Genomic DNA, 23,585 nt, shown 5'->3' with positions numbered 1-23,585 from the left:
GCCAGGATCATTCAATAGAGAAGATCAGTTCTCAAGAAAAGGTGCTAGGACAACTAGAGAGCCTCTATGAAATAATAAAGTTGACTTCCCACTTCACACCATATATAAAACAATTAACTCAGAATATACACAGGACATAAATATAAGAATTAAATGAATAAAACTCTTAGAATAGCCAGGCACAATGGTGCACACCTGTAATCACAGTGGCTTGGGAGGATGAGGCCCTAAACAACTCAGTGAGACCATGTATCTAAATAAAATATTTTTTAAAAGGCTGGGGGTGTGGCTTAGTGATTAAGCACTCCTGGGTTCAATCCCAAGTACTGAAAAAAAAAAAAGCTCTTAGAAGAAACTAGGGGGTAGGGAGTCCTTTATGACCTTGGATTTGGTAATGCATTCTTATATATGACAACAAAAGCATGAGCATCAAAATTTAAAAATAGGTAAATTTAGACTTCATCACAACAAAAGATTAGGGGCTGGGGTTGTGGCTCAGTGTTAAGAGTGCTTGCCTAGAATGTGTGAGGCACTGGGTTCTATTCTCAGCACTAAATATAAATAAATAAATCAAATAAAGGTCCATCAACATCTAAAATATATATATATTTTTTAAAAAACATTTTGTACTTCAACTAAGGATAAATCATAGAATGGGGCAAAATATTTTCAAATCACATATGTAAACGAAGTGTCCAAAGAAAGATGAATAAATAAAATGTGGTATACTATTAAGCTTTAAAAAGGAAATTGTTATAATACTACAATCTGGATAAACCTTCAAGATATTATGCTAAATAACAGTAGTTAGACACAAAAGGGCAAAGACTATGACTCCACTTACCTGAGGTTCCTAGCATACAATAGTCTACCCTTATCCAAAGTTTCACTTTCTGCAGTTTAAGTTAGCCATGATAACTGTGGTCCAATATTTAATAAATAAAAACTTCAATAACTATTTATAAGTCCCCCCACTCTCATAGTACTAGGGATTAAACAAACCCAAGGACTTATACCTCCTAGGCAGATGCTCTACCATTGAGCTACATCCCTAATCCTTTTCTAAATTTATTTTGAGACAGGGTCTCCCAAATTTCTATAGGTTCATCTCAAACAAGGGATCCTTGTGTCTCAACCTCCCACATAGCTAGGATTACAGGGATTCATTTTCACACCTGGGTACAATTCATAAGAATTAAGTTATGTACCATTCTGAATAGTATGATTAAATCTTGAATGATCCTACTCCTTCCCACCAGAGACATGAATCATCCTTTTGTCCAGTGAATTCACACTGTATACAGTTCCCATATCATTAGTCACTTAGTAGTCAGCTTGGTCATAAGCATTTGTGTTTAAGTTACCCTTACTTTATGTAACAATGGCCTGATGTGAGCAATTTGAACAGTCAAAAGAAAACCTACAAAGTGTTCCTATTAAATAAAAAGGTGAGTTTATCACAGATATGACTGTATAAGGGGAAAAAAGTAAATACAAAGTTCATAATATTCTAGGAATCCCTTAATATAAAATGGGATTCCTGTAGTCAAATTCATAGAGACAATATTGAATAATAATTGCCAGGGCTGAGAGAGAAGACTGGGAAGCTGTTGCTTTATGAGTACAGAGCTTTAATTGGGGATCATGAAAACATTTTAGAGATGGATAGTGGCAAGAGTTACACACTAACTGTAATTAATACTATAGAACTGTACACTTAAAGTCAGTTCAAATAATACATTCTCTGTTACTTACTTTACCACAATAAAAACATAAAATATATAAAGAAGGCTCATAAATTTGCATTTATCTTTCCATTGATAAATGGAAAGATAAATGCATATTTTAAAAGTGAGCAAAGAATCTGAACAAACATGTCTCCAAAGAGTACATACAATACATACTCAAAACAATGCTCTATATCTTTAGCCATCAGGCAACTGAAAACAATAACCACAATGAGATGCTATTTGACATTCACTTGAATGGCTAGAATCAAAAAGTCAAATAATAACATTCAAAATGGATGCAAAGAAATCAGAATCATCATGTACTACTGGTAGGATTATAAAATAGTATAGACACTTTAGTAAACAGTTTGATGCTTCCTCAAACATTCAAAAAGTCACCGTATAACCCAACCCTATATTCGGGAACATGAAAATATATGGCCACATACAAAATTTTACACAAATGTTTATGATAACATTGTTCATAATAATCAAAAGGTGGGAATAAGCCAAATGCCCATAAATGGATCAAAGGATAAATAAATGCAGTGTGTGAGTGTGTTTGTGCGCGCACACATGTGAACACATACATATAATAGATATTTGGCCATAAAATGGAACAAGGTACCTTCTTGGAGGGAGGGACAAGGGATGGAACTCAGAGTTCCATGCACACTAGGACAGTGTTCTACCACTAAGCTACATCCCACCCAAAGCAAAGTACTAATATATAATGCAGCATGGAAGAACCTTGAAGATGTTTTGCTAGACCACATATTTATCATGTCATTCATATGGAAGTTTATTATAAGGAAATCTATAAAGATATGAAAGTACATTACTGATTACTTAGAGTTAAAGGGTTTAGGAATGATCTTTTGATATAAAAATGTTCTAAAATTAACCGTGGTAATTGTTTCATCTATGAATATACTATAAAACATGGAATTGTATGTTTTAAACAGGTCAGTGGTAAAGTAAGTAAATTTTATCTCCTCTTAAGTTAAAAATTTATATTAAACCCCCATTAAGGGAATTGTAAATTAAAACCACAATGAGTCCAGTACGTATCTGTAATTTCATTTATTTGGGAGGCTAAGGCAGGAGCTTTGCAAGTTCAAGGCCAGCCCAGGTAACGTTGGGAGAATCTATCTCACAATAAAAAATAAAAAGGTCTGGGGATATAGCTCAGGTGTAGAGTCCCCCTAGGTTCAATTTCTCATGACCCCTCGCCCACACAAGCCACAATGAGGTATTGTTAAATATTAGAATATCTAAAATTTTAAAAATAATGTCAACATCAAATGTTGGCTAAGAGGGGCTGAGGTTGTAGCTCAGTAGTGGAGTGCTTGCCTAGCATGTTTGAAGCACTGGGTTCGATCCTCAGCACCACATTAAGAAAAATAATTAAATAAAACAGGGGCTGGGATTGTGATTCAGTGGTAGAGCACCTGCCCAGCATGTGTGAGGCACTGGGTTTGATTCTCAGCACCACATATAAATAAATCAATAAACAAAATAAAGGTTCATTGACAATTAAAGAAAACAAAGAAGTAAAACGTAAAAAAAAAAAAAAGATAAAGGTATTGTGTGCCTCTACAACTAAAAAAATGTTGGCAAAGATGCAGAAATTGGATCATTCATAAATTGCCATGGAAATATAAAATGGCATAGCCACTCTGGAAAACAGCTTAGGAGTTTCTTTTTTAAAAAAATCAACATGAAACCATAATATAACCAACTGTATTCCTGGGCATTTATCCCAGAGAAATAAAAACTTAGGTTTATACAAGAACCTGTACATACATATTCACAGCAGTTTTTTTTTTTAACATTTATTTTTTGGTTGTAGTTGGTTGGACACAATATCTTTATTTTGGTTTTAATTGTAACAACTCAAATCTAGAATCAGCCCAGAGGTACTTCACAGGCTGAACAGTTAAACTGTGGTATTTCAGGGGCTGCAGATGTGGCTCAAGTGGTAGCACGCTCGCCTGGCATGAGTGCGGCCCGGGTTCGATCCTCAGCACCACATACAAACAAAGATGTTGTGTCTGCCGAAAACTAAAAAATAAATATTAAAAAAAAATTCTCTCTGTCTCTCTAAAAAAAGAGAGAATGGGAGAGGCAAAAAAATAAAAATAAAAAACACTAAAAAAAATTTAAAAAATAAACTGTGGTATTTCTATTATGAATGCTAATGTTCAATAAAAAGGAGAGGATTGTTGCTAATATGACAACTAGGATGAATCACAAAAAAATATGCTAGATGATAAAAAATCTGAAAACATGATAAACTATATAAAGCAATTCATATAACATTTCTGAAATGACAAAAATTTTAAATGGAGGACAGATTAGTCATTGCCAGGTGTTAGACACAGGAAAGGCAGGGGGAAGGTGGTGATTGTGATTATAAAAGGGTACGATGGGAGCTAAGTATAATGGTGACCACCTGTGATTCCAGGTACTTAGGAGGCTGAAGCAGGAGAATCTAAGTTTGAGGTCAGCCTGGGCAACTTAGTGAGACCCTATCTCAAAATAAAATTTAAGAATAAGGACTGGGGTATAGTGGCAGAGCACTCAGCATGTGCAAGGCACTGAGTTTAATCCCCAGTACCAAAAAAATGGGAGGAGGGCAAAATAGGAAGCCTGTCAGGATGGAACTGTTCTATATCTTGACAACAGTAGCACACACATAAATCAATAATATGTAATGAAATTGTATATCACAGGGGTTGGGGTTGTGGCTCAGCAGTAGAGCACTCGCCTAGCATGTGCAAGGCCCTGGGTTCAATCCTCAGCACCACATAAAATAAATAAACTGATTAATAGAATGAAGATATTATGCCCAACTACAACTAAAAAATAAATTTTTAAAAAGTTGTAATGTCTTGTAGTAAGCACACACAAGTACAAGGAAAACTGAGGAAACAGATTTTTAGATTGGTAGATTCTACAAACACCAGTGTTCTGATAATATTTCATTACTATTTTATAAAATGTCACAATTAGGAGAAACTAAACAAAGAGATTTCTCTGTATCAGTTGGTACTACTACATGTGAGTCTACAATTATCTCAATAAAAACTCAGTTTTTAAAAAGTCAGCAAACTGGAAGTACAGGGGAATACCCAATACTTAATATAGAGCACCTATAAGAAATCTACACAATAAACATCAAACTTAATTGTGAAAGACTGAATGTTTTCCCACGAAGACTAAGAATACCATGGTCTTCTATTAACCTTCTTCTTAAATGTAATACTGTAAAATACAAGAAGTCCTAACCAGAACAATGAGGAAAAAAGGAAATCAGACACAAAGATGGAAAGAAAGAAAACTGTCCCTACTGAGACAACATGAATGTCGAAGTAGAAAATCCCAAAGAATCTACAAGCAGGGGAGAATCCTGGAACAAATAATTGAGTTCAAGAAGTTCATAGGATACAAAGTCAACATTAAAAAGTCCACTGAATTCCTACATACCAGCAATGAACAACTAGGATTATCAAATTTAAAAACAATGAAATTTAAAATAGCAACCAAGCTAGGCGCACTGGAATGCACCTATAGTTCCAGAGACAACATGATCACTTGAATCTAAGGAGTTTGAAGGCAGCTTGGGCAACATAGCATAATCCTTCTCCAAAAAACCTGCAAAAATGTAAATGTATAGGTAAAACTCTAGCAAAATATATTTAAGATTAATATACAAACAAAACTGATTAAGAAGTTTTACTCATAATTTTCCCTGAGTACAAGTAAATTCTTTTTCCTCCCTCCTCTCCTCCCTTCCTCTTTCAGTACTAGGTGGGGCTTTAACTAAGGGCTTCATATATGCCAGGTAGCACACCAGTGAGTTATATCTCCAAACCAACACTTTTTTTTTAGTACTAAAGATCAAATCCAGGTGCTCTCTGTCACTGAGCTACATCCCCAGTCTATTCTGTTATCAAGAAAGAGGGTCTCACTAAATTACTGAGGCTAGCCTCAAACTTGTGATCCTCCTGGGTTTGAGCCTCCCACATCACTGGGATTACAGTAACATTCCTATTCTTTACATACATTTGGTTGATAACTGTCCAGTTTTATAGTTGTTTCTTGGGGAGATGATTTGATGAGCAAATTGGTCTGTACATTTTGTAATGTTTGCTTTTTATCAGAGTGGATAATTTCTATTAGCCTATCACCAAATCATTGGCATTTCTGCTATCTCTAGTGTCTAGTTAAATACAATAACTTGTTTTTCAGAAATTAATTCTTTAGTGCTTAGCAGGCTAAAGCAGGAGGATCACCAAGTTCGAGGCTAGCCTCAAACATAAATAAAATAAAGAGAGCTGGGGATGTAGCTCAATCATAGAGTACCTCTGAGATCAATTCCCAGTACCACAAAAAGTAAATACATAAATTCTTCAGTTAGTGAATTTCAAATTGGTTTTCTTCTTCTTATGGTTTTATTTCTTAGTGGAATTTCCTATCTGTCCAATCACATATTTGTTTTTTGCACTTGAGCATAGTTAAGTGCCCCTGAGTTCAATCTCTGGTACTAAAAAAGAAAAAATAAATCATAATTTTATAAATTAGTCTTTTTTTTTGAGAGAGAGAGAGAGAGAGAGAATTTTTAATATTTATTTTTTAGTTATTGGTGGATACAACATCTTTGTTTTGTATGTGGTGCTGAGGATCGAACCCGGGCCGCACGCATGCCAGGCGAGCGCGCTACCGCTTGAGCCACATCCCCAGTCCCAAGTCTTTATAGATTAATCTAACAAGCACAATTATAACTAATAACCTAAATTAATATTACCCCAAAAAGGACAAATCCTACCATGTACCTTGCAATATGATGCACTCACTGAGAAGACTATAATACCACTTTACATAGTACTCCTGACAAAAAAAATATACGCTAAATCTAATCATAATTAAACAGGCCCATTCACAAAGTAATAGACCTACACATGTCAAAAAATTGATGGCAACTGAGCACAATGGTGTGCTCCTACAACCCCATCAATGTGGTAGCTAAGGATGGAGGACCACAAGTTCAGGGTCAACCTTGACAACTTAGATCCTGTCTCAAAATAACAAAAAAACAAGGACTAGGGGTGAGGCTCAGTTGTACAGCATCCCCAGGTTTAATCCCCAGTACCACAAAAAGAAAAATTCTTGGTCCTGAAAGACAGAGAAACTGTTTTGTATTTAAAAAGAATACAGAGACATGTCAATTTATGCAATGTGTAATTTTGAACTGGATCCTAGACATAGGGGCAAAAAACCTTACCTACAAACATCATTGAGACAAAACATAAAAAAAATAGGGACAGTAGATTAGATAATAGTCTATATAAAGTTTTATCCACCTATTTACCTTCCCCATTTTTATTTATTATATCCTATATTCTGGTGTTCCTATTTCAAATAATTTCCCTTCTGATTTCAGAAAACCCTTAATTTCTTCTAATATAAAGATATTTCCTCTAGTTTAGGTCTGTTGACATCAAGTTCTTACTTTGTCTAGAGATGTCTTCATTCATTTAAACATTTTAAAAGGATGTTTTTGCTGAATACAGAATTATACCTTCACAATTGTTTTCATTTAGCACTTTAAAGAAATTATTTCATTGTCATTTATTTTCTATCATTTCTGCTAAGTCATCAATATTACTTCTGTTCCTTTGAAATTAATATCATTTTCCTCTAATTATATTTTCTTGGTTTTACTCTTTGAATTTCATATAACTAGACATTGTTTTTTTTATATTTATTCAGGTTTAGGACTCACAATACTCTTTAAATCTATGCCTTGATGTCTTTATGGTCTTTAGAAAATTTGTCTTCTGACCTATTCTCACTCTTCTCTCCTTCTGGAACTCTTACTTATACATATGGCTGAACATCACTCTGATTTTTATGTTTTCTACGTAACTATTCTCCAACCACCAAGTATAACTACCTAAAACTGGTAATCATCACATTACACAGGATTTTTTATAAAAGAGAAAGGGAGGTAAAGAGGAGGTCTTAAGTAGTTTTATAAAAAAAAATTCACGAAATGTAATCAGAGATGTTCTCAAACAACATAAAATTTTAATTCCTAATAACATGAGTAACTACAAGGATAAATATTTCTATACTACTCCCACTTCTTCTAATTATACATAAAACTATATTAAGTGCTTCCTTCTCCAAGTTACTACAATAAAATACAAAATTACATTTTTACTTGCCCAAATTAAAATCTCATGTCAGGTCCTAGCAAAAATACACAATAGGGGCTCTTATAAAGGTTGCTAATCTCATTTTCCACAAATTGAAAAAAAATTGGTACCAGGAATTGAACCCAGGGACACTTAACCCCTAAACCACATCCCCAGAGTATTGCCAAGTCGCTTAGGCCTCACTATATTGCTAAGGCGGCTTTGCATTCCACAATCTTCCTGTCTCAGCCTCCCATGCCACTGGGATTACAGGCATGTGCCACCACACCTGGCTCATAAATTAAAATTCTTTAAAAGCTATATCCTCCAAATATAATTTTTTAAAGACTATAAGATAAGCAGATTCAATTCCAATTTACCAATGCTTTGGTTCATCACAAGTCGTGGAGGAGAACTTGTTTCTTCAGATTCTTCTGATGAGTGTGCCAGGAAGTCATGAAGCTTCTGCACCAAGGTATTCAACTTGCTTTCACTATCAAAACAAAAATTTAAAGAATTTGCTTAATTAGCCTGCCATGTATTTAAATAAAAATCTCTAACAAACTAAAAACCTATCTACAACTATTAATATTCTGAGAGTATGCATATTCAAAGTAAAAATTAAAGTAATTGAATTTTATCTCTTGGAGATATAAAAATATAAGTAATGCAACCTAACCATACACTTACCCAGGCTTTAAATCTCATTTAAGGAAACTGCTCATATTACTCACTAAACACTTCCAAGATATTGAGAACTTTAAATGTTCTATGTATTTAAACAAAGTTAGTTACACTTTACTTTGTGTTAAATCATTTTAAATGGATCATAAAATATTATCCTTAACCTAATTTTTGACAAAAATAAGCTCTCCCGGCTGGGGTAGTGGCTCAGTGGCAGAGTGCTTGCCTAGCATGTGTGAGGCACCAGGTTTGATCCTCAGCACCATGTATCAATAAATTTTTTTTAAAAAGTCCATTGGCAACTAAAAAAATTTTTTTAATTTAAAAATAAACTTTCCTATGACAAGAGTGTTTTTTTTTATGAGGGAGGGGCTAGGGCTGGGGCTCAGAGGTAGCATACTTGCCTGGCATGTGTGAGGCACTGGGTTCAATTCTCAGCACAGCATATAAATAAAATAAAGGTCTATCAACAAAAAAAATTTAAATAAAAATAAAATAAAGGTATTGTGCCTACCTACAACTAAATAAAATACATATTTTTTAAAAATAGGGGAAAATTTTTTTAAATTTTAACTGTAACCACCTTTTTTCACTATTAATAGCAGGACCTTCTACAAATCTTATCATATTATCATTAAACATTTTGGTCATTATTTTCTCTTACTTGTATACAGGCTATATATGGAAAAGCCTTAGAACCAAAACAGCTTCTCAAGAAAGATTTAAACTTGGCAACATCCAAAATAAGGGAAGCAAAACTTTTTTTTTTCCTATTCATTGTAAGTATCAGTAATTTAGGGCTGGGTGGTAAAGCATTTGCCTCACATGTATGAGGCACTAGGTTGGATCCTCAGCACCACATAAAAATAAAAAATAAAGGTATTGTGTCCATCTACAACTAAAAATTTTCTTAAAATTTTCAAAAAGTATCAGTAATTTAGCAAATATATTTACTGAACATTTACTATCTTGGAGGTCTCTGAAGTATTTTTTTAATTATACTATCTTCTGCTTGGCACAGTTTAATTGTATATCTGACTGACAGATAAATAAAACAGACTAGGACTTGGAAGAGTTTAGATTTTCAGGGAAATATTTATGAAACAAATTTTATAGCATAAACTTAAATTATATAATAATCCAACAGGGTTATAGAGAATTTAAAGTTTAAATGCAGAAAATAAATACCCCATTTTTAGTAAAATTAGATTATCCAAACTTTAAAGCAACAGGAAAAACATGACTCCATCAAAATTCACAACTTTTCTAAGTTAAAAAAAAGTGAAAACAACCCACACAATAGGAGAAAAACATTGTTAAACAATATATCTCAAAAGGGTGCAGTATCCATAATACATAATAAATCCTCAAAATTAAACTTTTAAAAATTTCAAATTAAAAATGGGCAGGGAAACTGGATGAAGTGGCACAAGCCTGTAATCCCACCTAACTGGGAGGCTGAAGCAGGATGATTGCAAGTTTGAGGCCAGTCTTGGTTCTGATACCTTACCCTTGGTTCTGATACCTAGGAACTCTGGGAAAAAAAGTCAAATAGAGTAATGAAAATGACCCAGCAATTTTACTTATAGATATATACCCAAAACAAATAAAAATATATGCCCACACATGGAAATAAAAATTGTACAAAAATATTCATAGCAGCATTTTCCTTAAAGCAAGAAAGATGGAAGCAACTGATAAGTGAATAAACAAAATGAGGTATAATCCATGAAATTTACATCCCAATAAAAGGGATGTAAATTTCAGTATCAATAATGAATACTGATACTTGCTAAAACATGCATGGTCATTGAAAACAACATGCTAGCCGGGTACAGTAGCGCATGCCTGTAAGTCCAGCAGCCCAGGAGTATTTTGAGTTCAAAGCCAGCCTCAGCAACAGCGAGGTGCTAAGCAACTCAGTGAGATCCTGTGTCTAAATAAAAATGCAAAATAAGGCTGGGTATGTGGCTCAGTGGTCAAGTGCCCCTGAGTTCAATCCGCAGTAGCCTCCCCACAAAAAAAGAAAAAGAAAACAATATGCTAAAGAAAACATACATAACATTTCAAGTATTATTCCACTTATATCTATGAACTGTCCAGAATAGCCAAGTCTACAAAAACAGAAAGCAAATCAGTAATGGCTAAAGATAGAGAGAGGGAGAATTGGGAAATAAAGGATACCATTTTTAGAGTGATAAAATATTTTAGAATTAAGGTAGTAGAAATGGTTGCAAAACATTGTGAATTTACTTAAACACTGAACTGTATATTATTAAATGGTTAAAATGATGGCTTTTATGCTACATGAATTTTATTTCCATAAAAAATTACTCTAGGGGCTGAGGCTGTGGCTCACTGGTAGAGAGCTCACCTAGCACGTGTGGGGCACTGGGTTCGATCCTCAGCACCCACATAAAAATAAAATAAAAGTATTGTGCTCACCTACAACTAAAAAATATTTTTTAAAATGACCCTAAAATCAGGATGGAGGGTTGGGGTTGTGGCTCAGTGGTAGAGTGCTTACCTAGCATGTGCAAGCACTGGGTTTGATCCGCAGCATCACATAAAAATAAATAAATAAAATAAAGGTATTTGTGTTCAACTACAACTAAAAAATAAATATTAAAAAAATAAGGCCGGATATTCAAGAAAATACATTTCTATTTAACTGGAAAAAAAAACCAACACCACCACAAAAGCTATGTAGGCACCTCCTAAAAACTCCACAATCAATTTAAAAGGTAAACAAGTTTGAAAATTTACAAAAATACAGGAATAAACATTTATTATACAGTAGAACTATTATGGGGGGAAACTTCATGAGTAATCAAAAGAACACATTCAAATACTATGAATGAAGCTGCAGCTAAGTCAGGCCTTTCTGGACAGGCACTACCTCCACTCAAGCAGCAGCACAGTGAGACCTCAAGGCCAGTGGCCTTACGGCATGATTTTTGTGCATTTAGTTAAGAATAATCCAAGATATATAGAGAAGGAAAAAAGAAAAAGAAAATGTAGTAGACATGCTACTAGTGGATTTCTGGGTGTGGTATTTGGTTGTTTTCTTTGGTCGAGAAGATGGTTTTACAAAAGTATGAAATGACATTTCCCTATATAATAAAGATACTTTTTGCCAAAATCCTTCTTTTGGAAAAGAGACATACAAAACTATTATGGTTAGGTCATGTCCATAAGTATGCTGTTAGAAAATGGAACCTGAGTAAAAGATGCTCAGGGTCCACGGCATGCAAAATTCCTTGAACCAAAATTCAAAATAGTAATAATTAGGGCTGAAGATGTGGCTCAAGCGGTAGCGCGCTCGCCTGGCATGCGTGCAGCCCGGGTTCGATCCTCAGCACCACATACAAAACAAAGATGTTGTATCCGTCGATAACTAAAAAATAAATATTCAAATTCTCTCTCTCTCTCTCTCTCTCTCTCTCTCTCTCTCTCTCTCTTAAAAAAAAAAGACATTTAAAAAAAATAGTAATAATTACCTTATCCAACCAATCAATCACCAAAGAAAAGTGGTTCTCTAGAAATGAAAGTATAGCAAACCTGCAGAATTTTGATCTCCCACTTAGTCCCAGAAATTACAATGATTCAACCACAAAGGAAAGCTCTATTGCATAAATTCACATACAGTGAGTAATCAAGGATTATGTTACAGAAAAATCAGGCCTGGTGATGCATACCTGCAAACCCACTAACTAGGGAGGCTGAGTGAGAAGGATAACAAGTTTGAGGCCAGCCTCAGCAACTTAGCAAAACACTGTCTCAAAACTTAAATTTTTAAAAGGTGAGGGGTGACTCAGTGGTAGAGTGCCCTTGAGTTCAATCTCTAGTACCACAAAAAGGTGGGAGAAAAATGTGGGTAAATGAGTATAGCAGACCAATAGTACCATCACATTACAAAAATAAAACAAAATGTTTACAATCAGTGGAATTTTTTTCTTTCCGGTGGGCAGGACTCTGAGGCATAAATATGTTTGTGTTGTATTGTAGGTTGAACATCAATAATCCAAAAACCCAAGACTAATGCTCAAAAAATGAGATTTTGAAACATTTCAATATTTCAGACTTTTGAACTGAAGATGTTCATCCTGTAAAGTCTATGCAATATTCCAAAATCTAAAAAACACTAAAAATGTGAAACACTTCTGATCCCAAGTATTTCTGGATAAGGGATACTCATCCTGTATAAATTATGAGACCAGCTAAAACAATAGTGGTAAAATACAAACTTGAAACATAAATAAGGTTGCCCATTCTGGTTACAAAAGGAGAGCTCTCAAAATGTCCTTGAGCTTTTTTGTCTCAGCCACTGACATGCCATCCAGACTCAGAAAGAACCAGAAACAGAGACCACGTGAGCCATGGCCACAGCCACCTCAGCAAGCACCGGAAGCACCCAGGAGGCAGGGGTAATGTTGGTGGCAGGCATCACCACAGGATTGACTTTAAAAATACCACCACCTAGGTAACACTGGGAAAGTTGTTATGAGGCACAACCACTTAAAGGGGAACCAGAGTTTTGGCCAAACTGTCTACCTTAATAAATTGTAGACTTCGGTATAAATGTCCTCAGGAATGATATCATGATTGGTATCTCTATGGCATTCCAGGATAACTACATAAAAGGAAAATAATCATTTGCATATATAAGATCTGACATAGATTTTTAAAATCTATTTTCTAGAATCACATCTTAGAGATCATCCTTAGGAATGTATATGTTCTATTGAAATTGGCATTTCAAAAATACCAGAGCAAGCGTGGTCTTCTTGTTTTGTTGTTTTGTTTTGGTACTGGGGATGGAACCCATGGGCGCTTAACCACACAGCAACATCCCCAACACTATTTTGTATTTTATCTAGAGACAGGGTCTCACCAAGTTGCTTAGGTAGGGCCTTGCTAAACTGCTGAGGCTGACTTTGAACTTGCAATCCTCCTGCCTCAGCTTCCAGAGCCAGTGGGCTTATAGGCATGCACCACTGCACCCAACTTATTGTTTTTGTGTGTGTATCAATAGAAATTAAACCACAGTGCACTTTACCACCAAGCTACACCCCCAGCATTTTTGATTATCTTATTTTTGAGACAGATTATCGCTAAATAATGACCTGGAAGTGGTGGCATACACCTATAATCTCAGCACCTGAGGAGGATAAGACAGGAGGATAGCAAGTTCAAGCCCATTCTCAGAAACACAGCAAAGTCCTACACAATCCTGTCTCAAAACTTAAAGAGGGGCTTGGGATATGGCTCAGTTGGTAGAGTGCTTGCCTTGCATGCACAAGGCCCTGGGTTCGATCCCCAGCACCACAAAAAAGGACAAAAAGTCGATCTGGGGTTGTGGCTCAGTGGTAGAGCATTTGCCTAGCACATATGAGGTACTGGGTTCAATTCTAATCACTACATATAAATAAATAAATAAAATAAACTCATAAAAATATATGCTCTAAACAAAAGGAAATAAAAAGTCCAATAGGATTAGGAAGTCCTTTAAGATAGACACATTTATCCCTTCTCACACTGGGTCATCAGCACACAAAAATAAATCCTTCTATAGCTTCTTCCAAACTGTTGCTAATAATATGAAATGAAGTTATCATGTACATCCTTTATTATATAATTGGCACTAAGTATATGTACCAAGTTCAATGCCACTAAGTCAAAGAAAAGAAGCACATGGTTAAGTATAGGGGCTCTGATATTAGTCAGATACCAATCTACTGTTCCTTCTACTGTGACTTTCAGCAATTTAACTTGAACCTCAGTTGTATTATACATATAATGTGCATAGTGCTGTTTTAAGGGCTAGATGAAATAATATATTTGAAGTCTTTAATACTATACCTGGCTGTTAAAAATGCCTTGTAATATTTAAATGCTCTCATTTTAATATTGCTTTTTCTAGATATCTTCCTCCAGGTTGCTATTCTTTCTTTAATACTTCTTGGTATTGTCACAGAGTACTTATTATTTGGATTGATTTTGAATTGAGCCTCTATTTATTGATCTTACTCACCAGAATCAATTTTCAACTCTTAGGTTTCCTCAATAGCTAAAATGTATCAGTGATTAAAATGTGGATATGTGGAACTCAAAATTATCATAGATTGTTTGCTATAGATTCATGGAATCTCTAGAGCCAAGGTAATCTGTTAGCATCTAATGGGGTATGATAATGTGTTCACTTCTAAGATTGTGCTTAAATTTTCAAATCTGAGAAGGAGGACATAGACCAGGAAGTACAGTGAATCCTGTTTCCTCCCTTTGCTCAGACCCACTCAAGAGAAGCAGCAGCAGCAGTAGGCAACAGTATCAATATTAATTAGTCATGTGGTTCTAAAGCAATTTATTTTTCGCATTGTACAGACTATAGTGCACTCTCATCACTTTGATTTAATTTTTACCATAATTTGGATCCACAGAGGACTTGATAATCTTTTCACAGAATATCACTCAAGTCCACAATGTACTGATTGTGAAGAGAAAGTAGTTGGTACAGTAGCCCTCCCTTATTAATACTTTCACTTTCTGCAATTTCGGTTATCTGCAATCAGCTATGATCTAAAAATATTAAATGTAAAATTCCAGAAATAAACAATTCACAAACTTGAATCATGTGCCACTGTGAGTACCATGATGAAATCTTCTGCTAGCCCATCTGTTCCACCTAAGAGGTGAACCACCCTTTATCAAGCATATTTAAAAGACACTGTACTCTCTTGTTAAATTAGCTATCTCCTTCAAGGAACACTTATTTTACCTAATAATGGTCACAAGAGCTGCAAGAATACATATTCTTCTCATCACTATATTTAACATTCTCCAAGGCAGATGATATGTTAGGCTACAAAGTAAGTCTTAACAAATTTAAGATGACTGAAATCATATCCTATTATCTTTTTTTGACAATAATGGTATAAAACTGGACATTAATAACAATTGCAACCCTGGACAATTCACATATGTGTGGAAATCAAACAACATACTTCTGAGAACCAATGAATCAGTGAAGAAATGAGAAGACACACAAAAATTCTTGAGACAAATGAAAATGGAAACATATCAAACCAAATCCTATAGGAAACAGCAAAACTGGACTAATAGGGAGGTTGGTAGCAATCAAAAAATAAAGATTTCAAAAAAGAACCTAAAATTATGCCTCTAGAATGAGAAAAACAAGAAAAAAACATTAAACCCATTATAGGTAGAAGGAAAGAAATAATAAAGACCAGAGCACAGGGCTGGGGATGTGGCTCAAGCGGTAGTGCGCTCGCCTGGCATGCATGCGGCCCGGGTTCGATCCTCAACACCACATACAAACAAAGATGTTGTGTCCGCCGAAAACTAAAAAATAAATATTAAAAAATTCTCTCTCTCTCTCTCCCTCTCTCACTCTCTCTTAAAAAAAAAAAAGACCAGAGCACAAATAAGTGAAACAGAATATAAGAAAAAACAAAATGAATCTAAAAGCTGCATGATCTCACTTGTATAAAAATCTAAAAATTGGATCCCACGGAAGTAGTAAGTTAAAGTGGTGATCACCACAGGCTGAGATGGGAGCAGGGAGTTTGAGGTAGAGGTTGGTCAACGGTTAAAATTTTTCAGTTAGTTAGAGGGGGCTGGAGTTGTGGCTCAGCTGTTGTACTTGTGAGGCCCTGAGTTCGATCCTAAGCACCACATATAAATAAATTAAGGTATTGTGTCCACCTATAACTAAAAAAATAAGAAAAAAATTTTCAGTTAGAGCAGAACACAGTGGCGCATGCCTATAATCCCAGCGACTCAGGAGGCTGAGCCAGGAGGATCATGAGTTCAAAACCAGTCTCAACAATTTAGCAAGGTCCTAAGCAACTCAGTGAGACCCTGTCTCTAAATAAAAAACAAAATAGGGCTGGGGATGTGGTTCAGTGGTTGAGTACCCCTGAGTCCAATCTCTAGTTAAAAAAAAAAACAAGAAAAGAAATATTTTAAATATATATACATACATATATATGTATAGTATAGTTGCTGATAGACCTTTATTTTATTTATATATGGTGTTGAGAATTGAACCCAGTGACTCACATATGCCAGGCAAGTACTCTACAACTAAGCCACAAACCCAGCCCCAAGAAAAATATCTTGATATTTACAAAAACATAAATAACTTTGCAGACATTATTATGTTATGGCAAATGAAATAAGGCAGTCATACAAGAATAAATATTACATGGTTCTACCTACATGAGTTTCTATAACAGTAAAACTCATATAAACAGGGCTGAGATGTAGCTCAATGGTAAAGTGCTCATCTCACATGCATGAAGCAATGGGTTCAACCCCAACTCCAAAAAAAAAAAAAAAAAGATTCTTATAGAAACAGAATATACTATGATTGCTAGGGTTGGAGAGAAGAGGAAGGAAGACTCTGGCCAGAAGATTGGACTCCTGTGGGTAGGTGGGATGGCATCAGAAAGGTGGAGTATGCCTTCCAGTATATCCAGACCTGTTTTGTAACTGATTATGATCCAACCATTGAAGACTCCTACAAAAACCAGTGTGAGATAGATAGATGACAGAGCAACCCGGCTAGATATTTTAGACACAGTTAGACAAGAATAATTTGAAGTCAAGAGAGCACAGTAAACAAGAAATGGTGAGGGCTCCCTGTTGGTCTTTTCAACCACAGAAGGTGGTCTGAAGAAATCTGTAAGTTTCAAAGACAAGATTCTCAGAGTAAAGGATTGTAGTGAGATGCCAATTGTTTTAATTGGTAATAAAGCAGACCTGGATCAGCAAGAGCAGGTAACACAGGAGGAAAGACAGCAGTTAGCATGGCAACTTAAATAACATACATGAAGGAGTCAGCAAAGATTATAACAAACATAGATGAAAGTTTCCATGAACTTGTCCAGGCTATAAGGAAACTTAAAGAGCAATACTATCCTACTTCACAGAAAAAAACGGTAATGAGAGAAGATAAGAAAGGCTGCCATTATGTCATTTTCTAAGAATCCCTTGAGATTTAGCTACCAACTGCCAGGAAAAGTCCTTATCTCCTTCTCTCCTTATGATTTACATCATGTTGGTACCTGTTTTAGCCTTAGATAAATGATCAACATATTATCCTTAGACAAAGAAGCTCACGGATCCTTTCCATGAAGCTAATACAATGGTCCTTTCCAGACTGATTTGAAGGAAACACTAAAGCTGCTTTAAAGATTATCTGATTCCTTTAAAAGAATGGCTACATGGCTTGAGTTGTGGCTCAATGGTAGAATGCTTGCCTAGCATGCATGAGGCACTGGGTTCCATCCTCAGCACCACATAAAAATAAAGATATTGTGTCCACCTAAAACTAAAATATAAATATTAAAAAATAAAATACATGTCAACATACATATATATTCATTTTCAAAGAGCTTACATTTTAATAGGAATGAATCACTTTTGCAACATAAGCTGTTTGCCAAGTTGATGCAATAGGCTATAAAATAATTTTTAACTCCTAAAATTGTTACTCTAAATAGAAACAAAAAGGTTTTTGTTTTTGTGGTACTGGGGATCAGATCCAGGGCCTTGTGCATCAAGGCAAGCACTCAACCAACTGAGCTATATCTCCAACCCCATAAAAAGTTTTTTTTTTATTGTTTTTGTTTTTGTTTTAAGAGAGAGTGAGAGAGGAGAGAGAGAGAGAGAATTTTTTAATATTTTTTTTTAATTATCGGCGGACACAACATCTTCGTTTGTACGTGGTGCCGAGAATCGAACCCGGGCCGCACGCATGCCAGGCGAGCACGCTACCACTTGAGCCACATCCCCAGCCCATAAAAAGGTTTTTAATGAGAATTTTTGCCCTATCTTTAAAATTTTTGATGTAAACTTTAGTTATACACTAAATGGAATCTACAGAAGTGAAACATCACAGACTTTTCTTGTTTTGTTGTTGTTGGTACTTGGGAATAAAACCAGGAGTGCTTATCCACTGAGCCACACATCCTCAGATCTTTTTTATTTATTTTTATTTTCTATTTTGAGACAGGTTTTCACTAAGATGCTAAGGGCCTTGATAAATTGTTGAGGCTGGCTTTGAACTTGCACTCCCTCCTGCCTCAGCTTACTGAGACACTGAGATTACAGGTATATACCACCTCTCCCAGCCATCTCAGACCTTTCTGGATGCTGTAGCTTGTGTTTACCAGTGCCCAAAATACCAACATGACTATTGTGTTTATAGATTAAAAACTGCTACTCAAGCCTGTTATTGCTCCTCCTCTTGAAGAAAATATTCTATGTGGACCAATATTAGAAAACATTCTCAATGTGTACTTGGTTTTTTAATTTCTCTCTCATCATAGCCATGCTAAGACTGTGGAATGAATAATTTATCTCCCTTTACAAGTATTTGTGGTTAAAGGGATTCAAAAACACTAAACATGTCTTTCTTTGATGACAGATACAAAACTGATCTTTCCAGAGTCAGAGATTATTAATGTATTGCCACATACTTTTAAACATTATTTTTTCAAACTAGTTAAGAAGTATTTTATATATATTGTTTAGTTATTGATGGACCATTATTTATTTATATGTGTTCTGAGAATCAATCCCAGTGCCTCACACATGCTAGGCAAGCCACAACCCCAGCCCAAGAAGTATATTTAGAATCCTATTTTGTTACTTCTGGTTATGCATGATATAATTATACAAGCATTGAATATATATCATTCTACTTAAGACCCCCATTCCTGTGGATGTACTAGATGGTGGGATTCACTGTGTGTATTCATATGTATGCATAGGGAAATTATTTCAGACTTCTTCTACTATCTTTACTTTTCCTATCCCCCCTTCCCTTCATTCCCCTTTGCTCCATCTACTCAACTGCAAAAAAGTATTTTTATGCCAGGCACAGTGGTGCACACCTGTAATACCAGCAGCTAAGGAGGCTGAGACAAGAGGATCACAAATTCAAGGCCGGTCTGAGCAACTTATCCAGGCGCTAAGCAACTAAACGAGACCCTGTCTCTAAATAAAATACAAAAAAAGGGTTGGGGTTGTGGCTCAGTGGTTAAGCAACACTGTTAATCCCCAGTACAAAAAAAAAAAAAAACATAATTTTATGTTTGCAAGCAAATTTGCTTTCACAGAATACCTTGTGTATATAAAAGTATTTAATTCTCATTGTTCACTTTTTTTTGGGGGGGGGGGGTACCAGAGATTGAACTAAGGGGCACTCAACCACTGAGCCACATCCCCAGTCCCATTTTGTATTTTATTTAGAGACAGGGTATCACTGAGTTGCTTAGCACCTCACTTTTGGTGAGGCTGGATTTGAACTCACAATCCTCTTGCCTCAGCCTCCCGAGCCACTGGAATTACAGGCCTAACCCACCATGCCCTGCCTTACTGTTTACATTTAACTGACAAAAAAAGTAGCTTCTGTGGTAAAAAAATTTTACTTGCTGATCTGATCATGGCTGGATCTGCACTGGACCAGCTATATATTTCACTCCAGAAACCTTTCCAATAGAATACAACAGGATGAGACTGTGAAATCATTTTCAGTATCCACTGCTAGGTTTTGACTATTATTTTATTTAGAGACAGGGTCTCGTTTAATTGCTTAGTACAGTATTAAGTGTAAACCTTTTTTTTTTTTTTTTTGTACTGGAGATTGAACTCCGGGGTGTTTTACCACTGAGCCACATCCTCAACCCTTTTCATTTTTCTATTCTGAGGGTCTCACCAAGTTACTAAGGTTGGCCTTAAATTTGTGATCCTCCTGCTTCAGTCTCTGAGTCCTGGGACTACATGTATACACCACCACACCCAGCAAGTATAAAACTTTGAATTGTCAATTACTATAATTGTGGGTGGCTTCTAATTTTGTTTTTAATTTTGTGGATTATTTAAACAATTCAAAATATGTTCCTGTTTTTAAGATATTAAATGTATTAAATATTAAATACAGTATCCCTTTATGTGTAAAATAGTTGCATGGCATTTATTGAGCATACCCATTAGTAATTTTGGGTGCTAGAATTAAAGTTGATTTACTTTATTTTTTTTAATATATTTCATTTTTAGTTACAGTTGGACACAATACCTTTATTTTATTTATTTATAACTATATGGTGCTGAGGATAGAACACAGGGCCTCCCGCATGCTAGGCAAGTGCTCTACCACTGAGCCACAAGCACAGCCCAGTTGATTTATTTTCACAAGATAAAAAAGGGCTGAGAATGTAACTTTATGGTACAGTACTTGCTTTACATGCGCCAGGCCCTGGGTTCAATCTCCAGTACAAAGAAACAAAAACACTAAGTAAACCAGTAGTAACATAGGGGAAAGGGATGATCTATTCCTCTTACTATAAATCTCCTAATGTTTTCTATATTTCAGACTATATCTAATTTTCATATAGCTTTTTGCAAATTTAGGTGTTAACACCTTTTACCAATACTGCTAACCTCCATTTTAAAAAGCAAAAATGCTAGAATATCAGGATCTTCTGGTAGAATACCTAGAGAAAGATACCACAAGTATTCCCTATATTAAAGGAGGAGTAGTAGCCATGCACAGTGGCACATGCTTATAATCTCAGAGACTCAGGGTGCTGAAGCAGGAGAATTGTTAAGTTTAAGGCCAGCCACAGAAACTTAGTGAGGCTCTAAAAGCTCAGTGAGACCCTGTCTCAAAACTAAATAAAAAGGTCTGGGGGCTGGGGATGTGGCTCAAGTGGTAGCGTGCTGGTCTGGCATGTGCGAGGCACTGGGTTTGATCCTCAGCACCACATAAAAATAAATAAAGATATTGTATCCACCTAAAACAAAAAATAAAGAAATATTATAAATAAATAAATAAATAAATAAAAAGGTCTGGAGATGTTGCTCAGTGGTTAAGTTCCTCTGTGCTAAATCCCCAGTACTCCATCCAAGAAAAAAGTTGTAATGTTTTTAAGTAAAATCAGGGGAAATAAAAATCAATGGAAAATGGAAAATATGTAGAAAGTATTTAAAAGTATTTCCCAGCACATTTTATTTTGTTATTTTGAGTCAGAGTCTTACAAAATTGCCAAAGTTGGTCTCAAATTTTGCAGTTCTCTTACATTAGCCTCCAAAGTAGTTAAGATTATAGACATGTGCCACTGAACCCAATGAATGAAATTTTCATTTAGGTATTATTGGCTCCATTGCACAGATGAACAAACTACTCAGACCACAGGTAACTGTCCCAAGGTTATAAAAGCAAGAGAACCAGATTCAATCCCAAATCTGTCAGTACATTATATGATTCCAAATTAAATCAATTGTGAGAACAGAGCTCAAATTGAATTTTATTCCAAAGGACTAGACATGAATCCATTTTCAACTATATCCTTTCTACAAAGAAATTAATAAATGCAAATGAACCTCTTACTTAATTTAAATGAAAATGCCTAAACAATGATGACATTCTTTGGAAAAATTTCTCTTAACCAGGCACGGTAACATACACATGTAATACAAGTGACTACAGAGGCTGAATCAAGTAGATCATAAGTTTGAGGACAACCTCAGCAAATCAGCAAGACCCTGTCTCAAAGTTGAACAAGGACAGGGGATGTAGCTAGCTCACTGAAAAAAAGCATCCCATGGTCCAATTCACAATGCCAAAGATTAATAAATAAATAAATAAGAAAATGTCCTCTGAGGCTGGGGTTTAGTGGTGGAGCACTTGCCTAACCTGTGTGAGACACTGGATTCGATTCTTAGCACCACATAAAATAAATAAATAAAATAAAGATACTGTGTCCATCTACAGCTAAAAATATTTAAAGAAAAATAAAAAGTCCTCTAACACAGCTGGTTCCATTTGTACCTCAAGATTTTAAAACAAAAAAACCTTACAGAAGGCTTTAACAGAAGAAAACTATTAACTTGTGTTTTATTTGTTTACAGTGCTGGGGATCAAACTAGTGCCTCCTACAGGCAACACAAACCCTCTACCACTAAGCAATGCCCCAAACCCTTAACCCTTATCTTTCAAAATGGGGAAAAAATACAGTTCACTTAATCTCTTCTCTTTACTATAATAACATTACAACTGTGAAAGTTTTGTGTTAATGTTCTTAAGACAATAACTACACCATGCCCTTTTCCCTGACAGTGTCACTATACAAAATGCAATGTAAGTAAGTTTTTCCAACATAGTGGTGCATGCTTATTATCCCAGTAACAATGAAGGCTAAGGCAGGAGGGCCAAAAGTTGGAGGCCAGCATCAGCAACTTAGCAAGACCCTGTCTCAAAATAAACAATAAAAAGATCTGGGATGTGACTCAGTGGCTAAGCACCCCTAGGTTCGATCCTCAGCATGCAAAACAAGTAATCCAATAACTTCTAAACTAAAATTTTTTTTGAGGCAGGGGGTACTGGGGATTGAACTCAGGGGCACTCAACCACTGAGCCACATCTCCAGCCCTATTTTGTATTTTATTTAGAGACAAGGACTTACTGAGTTGCTTAGTGTCCTGCTTTTGCTGAGGCTGGCTTTGAACTCTTGTCTCAGCCTTCTGAGCTGCTAGGATTACAGGCATGTGCCACTGCACACTGCCTAAACTACAATTTTGATGGACACCAAACAGTTAAAACATTATCATGTAAAAGAAACCAAGAAGGTGATCTGGTGTTGTACATAAAATACGAGAAGAAAAAAAAAATCAACTTGAATCATAGTTCAACTTGAATCATTTTGGTAAATACCCCAATAGTTTTGTTTTTTTTTTTTTTTTGTACCAAGGATTGAACCCAGGGGCACTTAAACACTGAGCCAAATCACCAGCCCTTTTTGTTTGTTGTTTTTGGTGCTGGGGATCAAACCCAGGGCCTTGTGCATGCAAGGCGCTAAGCACTCTACGAACTGAGCTACACATCCCCAGTTGCAACTAGCCCTTTTTTATATTTTATTAGAGACAAGGCCTAGCTGAG

At 35.5% G+C, this 23,585-nt stretch overlaps 1 protein-coding gene, 1 non-coding gene and 1 pseudogene across 8 annotated transcripts in view; 2 read left to right on the top strand and 1 right to left on the bottom strand.

Annotated features, from left to right (window-relative positions):
- Nucleotides 1-23,585, bottom strand: part of Atrx (ATRX chromatin remodeler) — a 225,314-nt gene that overhangs the window by 172,580 nt on the left and 29,149 nt on the right. For all 7 annotated transcript variants that reach the window (XM_077107628.1, XM_077107623.1, XM_077107626.1 and 4 more), the window contains one exon: nt 8,314-8,426. In XM_077107628.1, coding sequence (XP_076963743.1) covers nt 8,314-8,329 — 16 coding nt within the window. In that variant the 5' untranslated portion in view covers nt 8,330-8,426. The remainder of the gene's footprint in view (nt 1-8,313; nt 8,427-23,585) is intronic.
- LOC143639308 (ras-related protein R-Ras2 pseudogene) lies at nt 12,997-17,625 on the top strand (annotated as a pseudogene).
- On the top strand, nt 13,876-13,948 carry Trnaa-ugc (transfer RNA alanine (anticodon UGC)). The gene has a single exon. It is a non-coding gene; the product is annotated as a tRNA-Ala (tRNA).

Source organism: Callospermophilus lateralis, chromosome X, assembly GCF_048772815.1.
Source record: "Callospermophilus lateralis isolate mCalLat2 chromosome X, mCalLat2.hap1, whole genome shotgun sequence".
Lineage (NCBI taxonomy): Eukaryota > Metazoa > Chordata > Mammalia > Rodentia > Sciuridae > Callospermophilus > Callospermophilus lateralis.
Note: the sequence above shows the minus strand (reverse complement) of the source record. Positions and strands in the feature narration are given on the sequence as shown.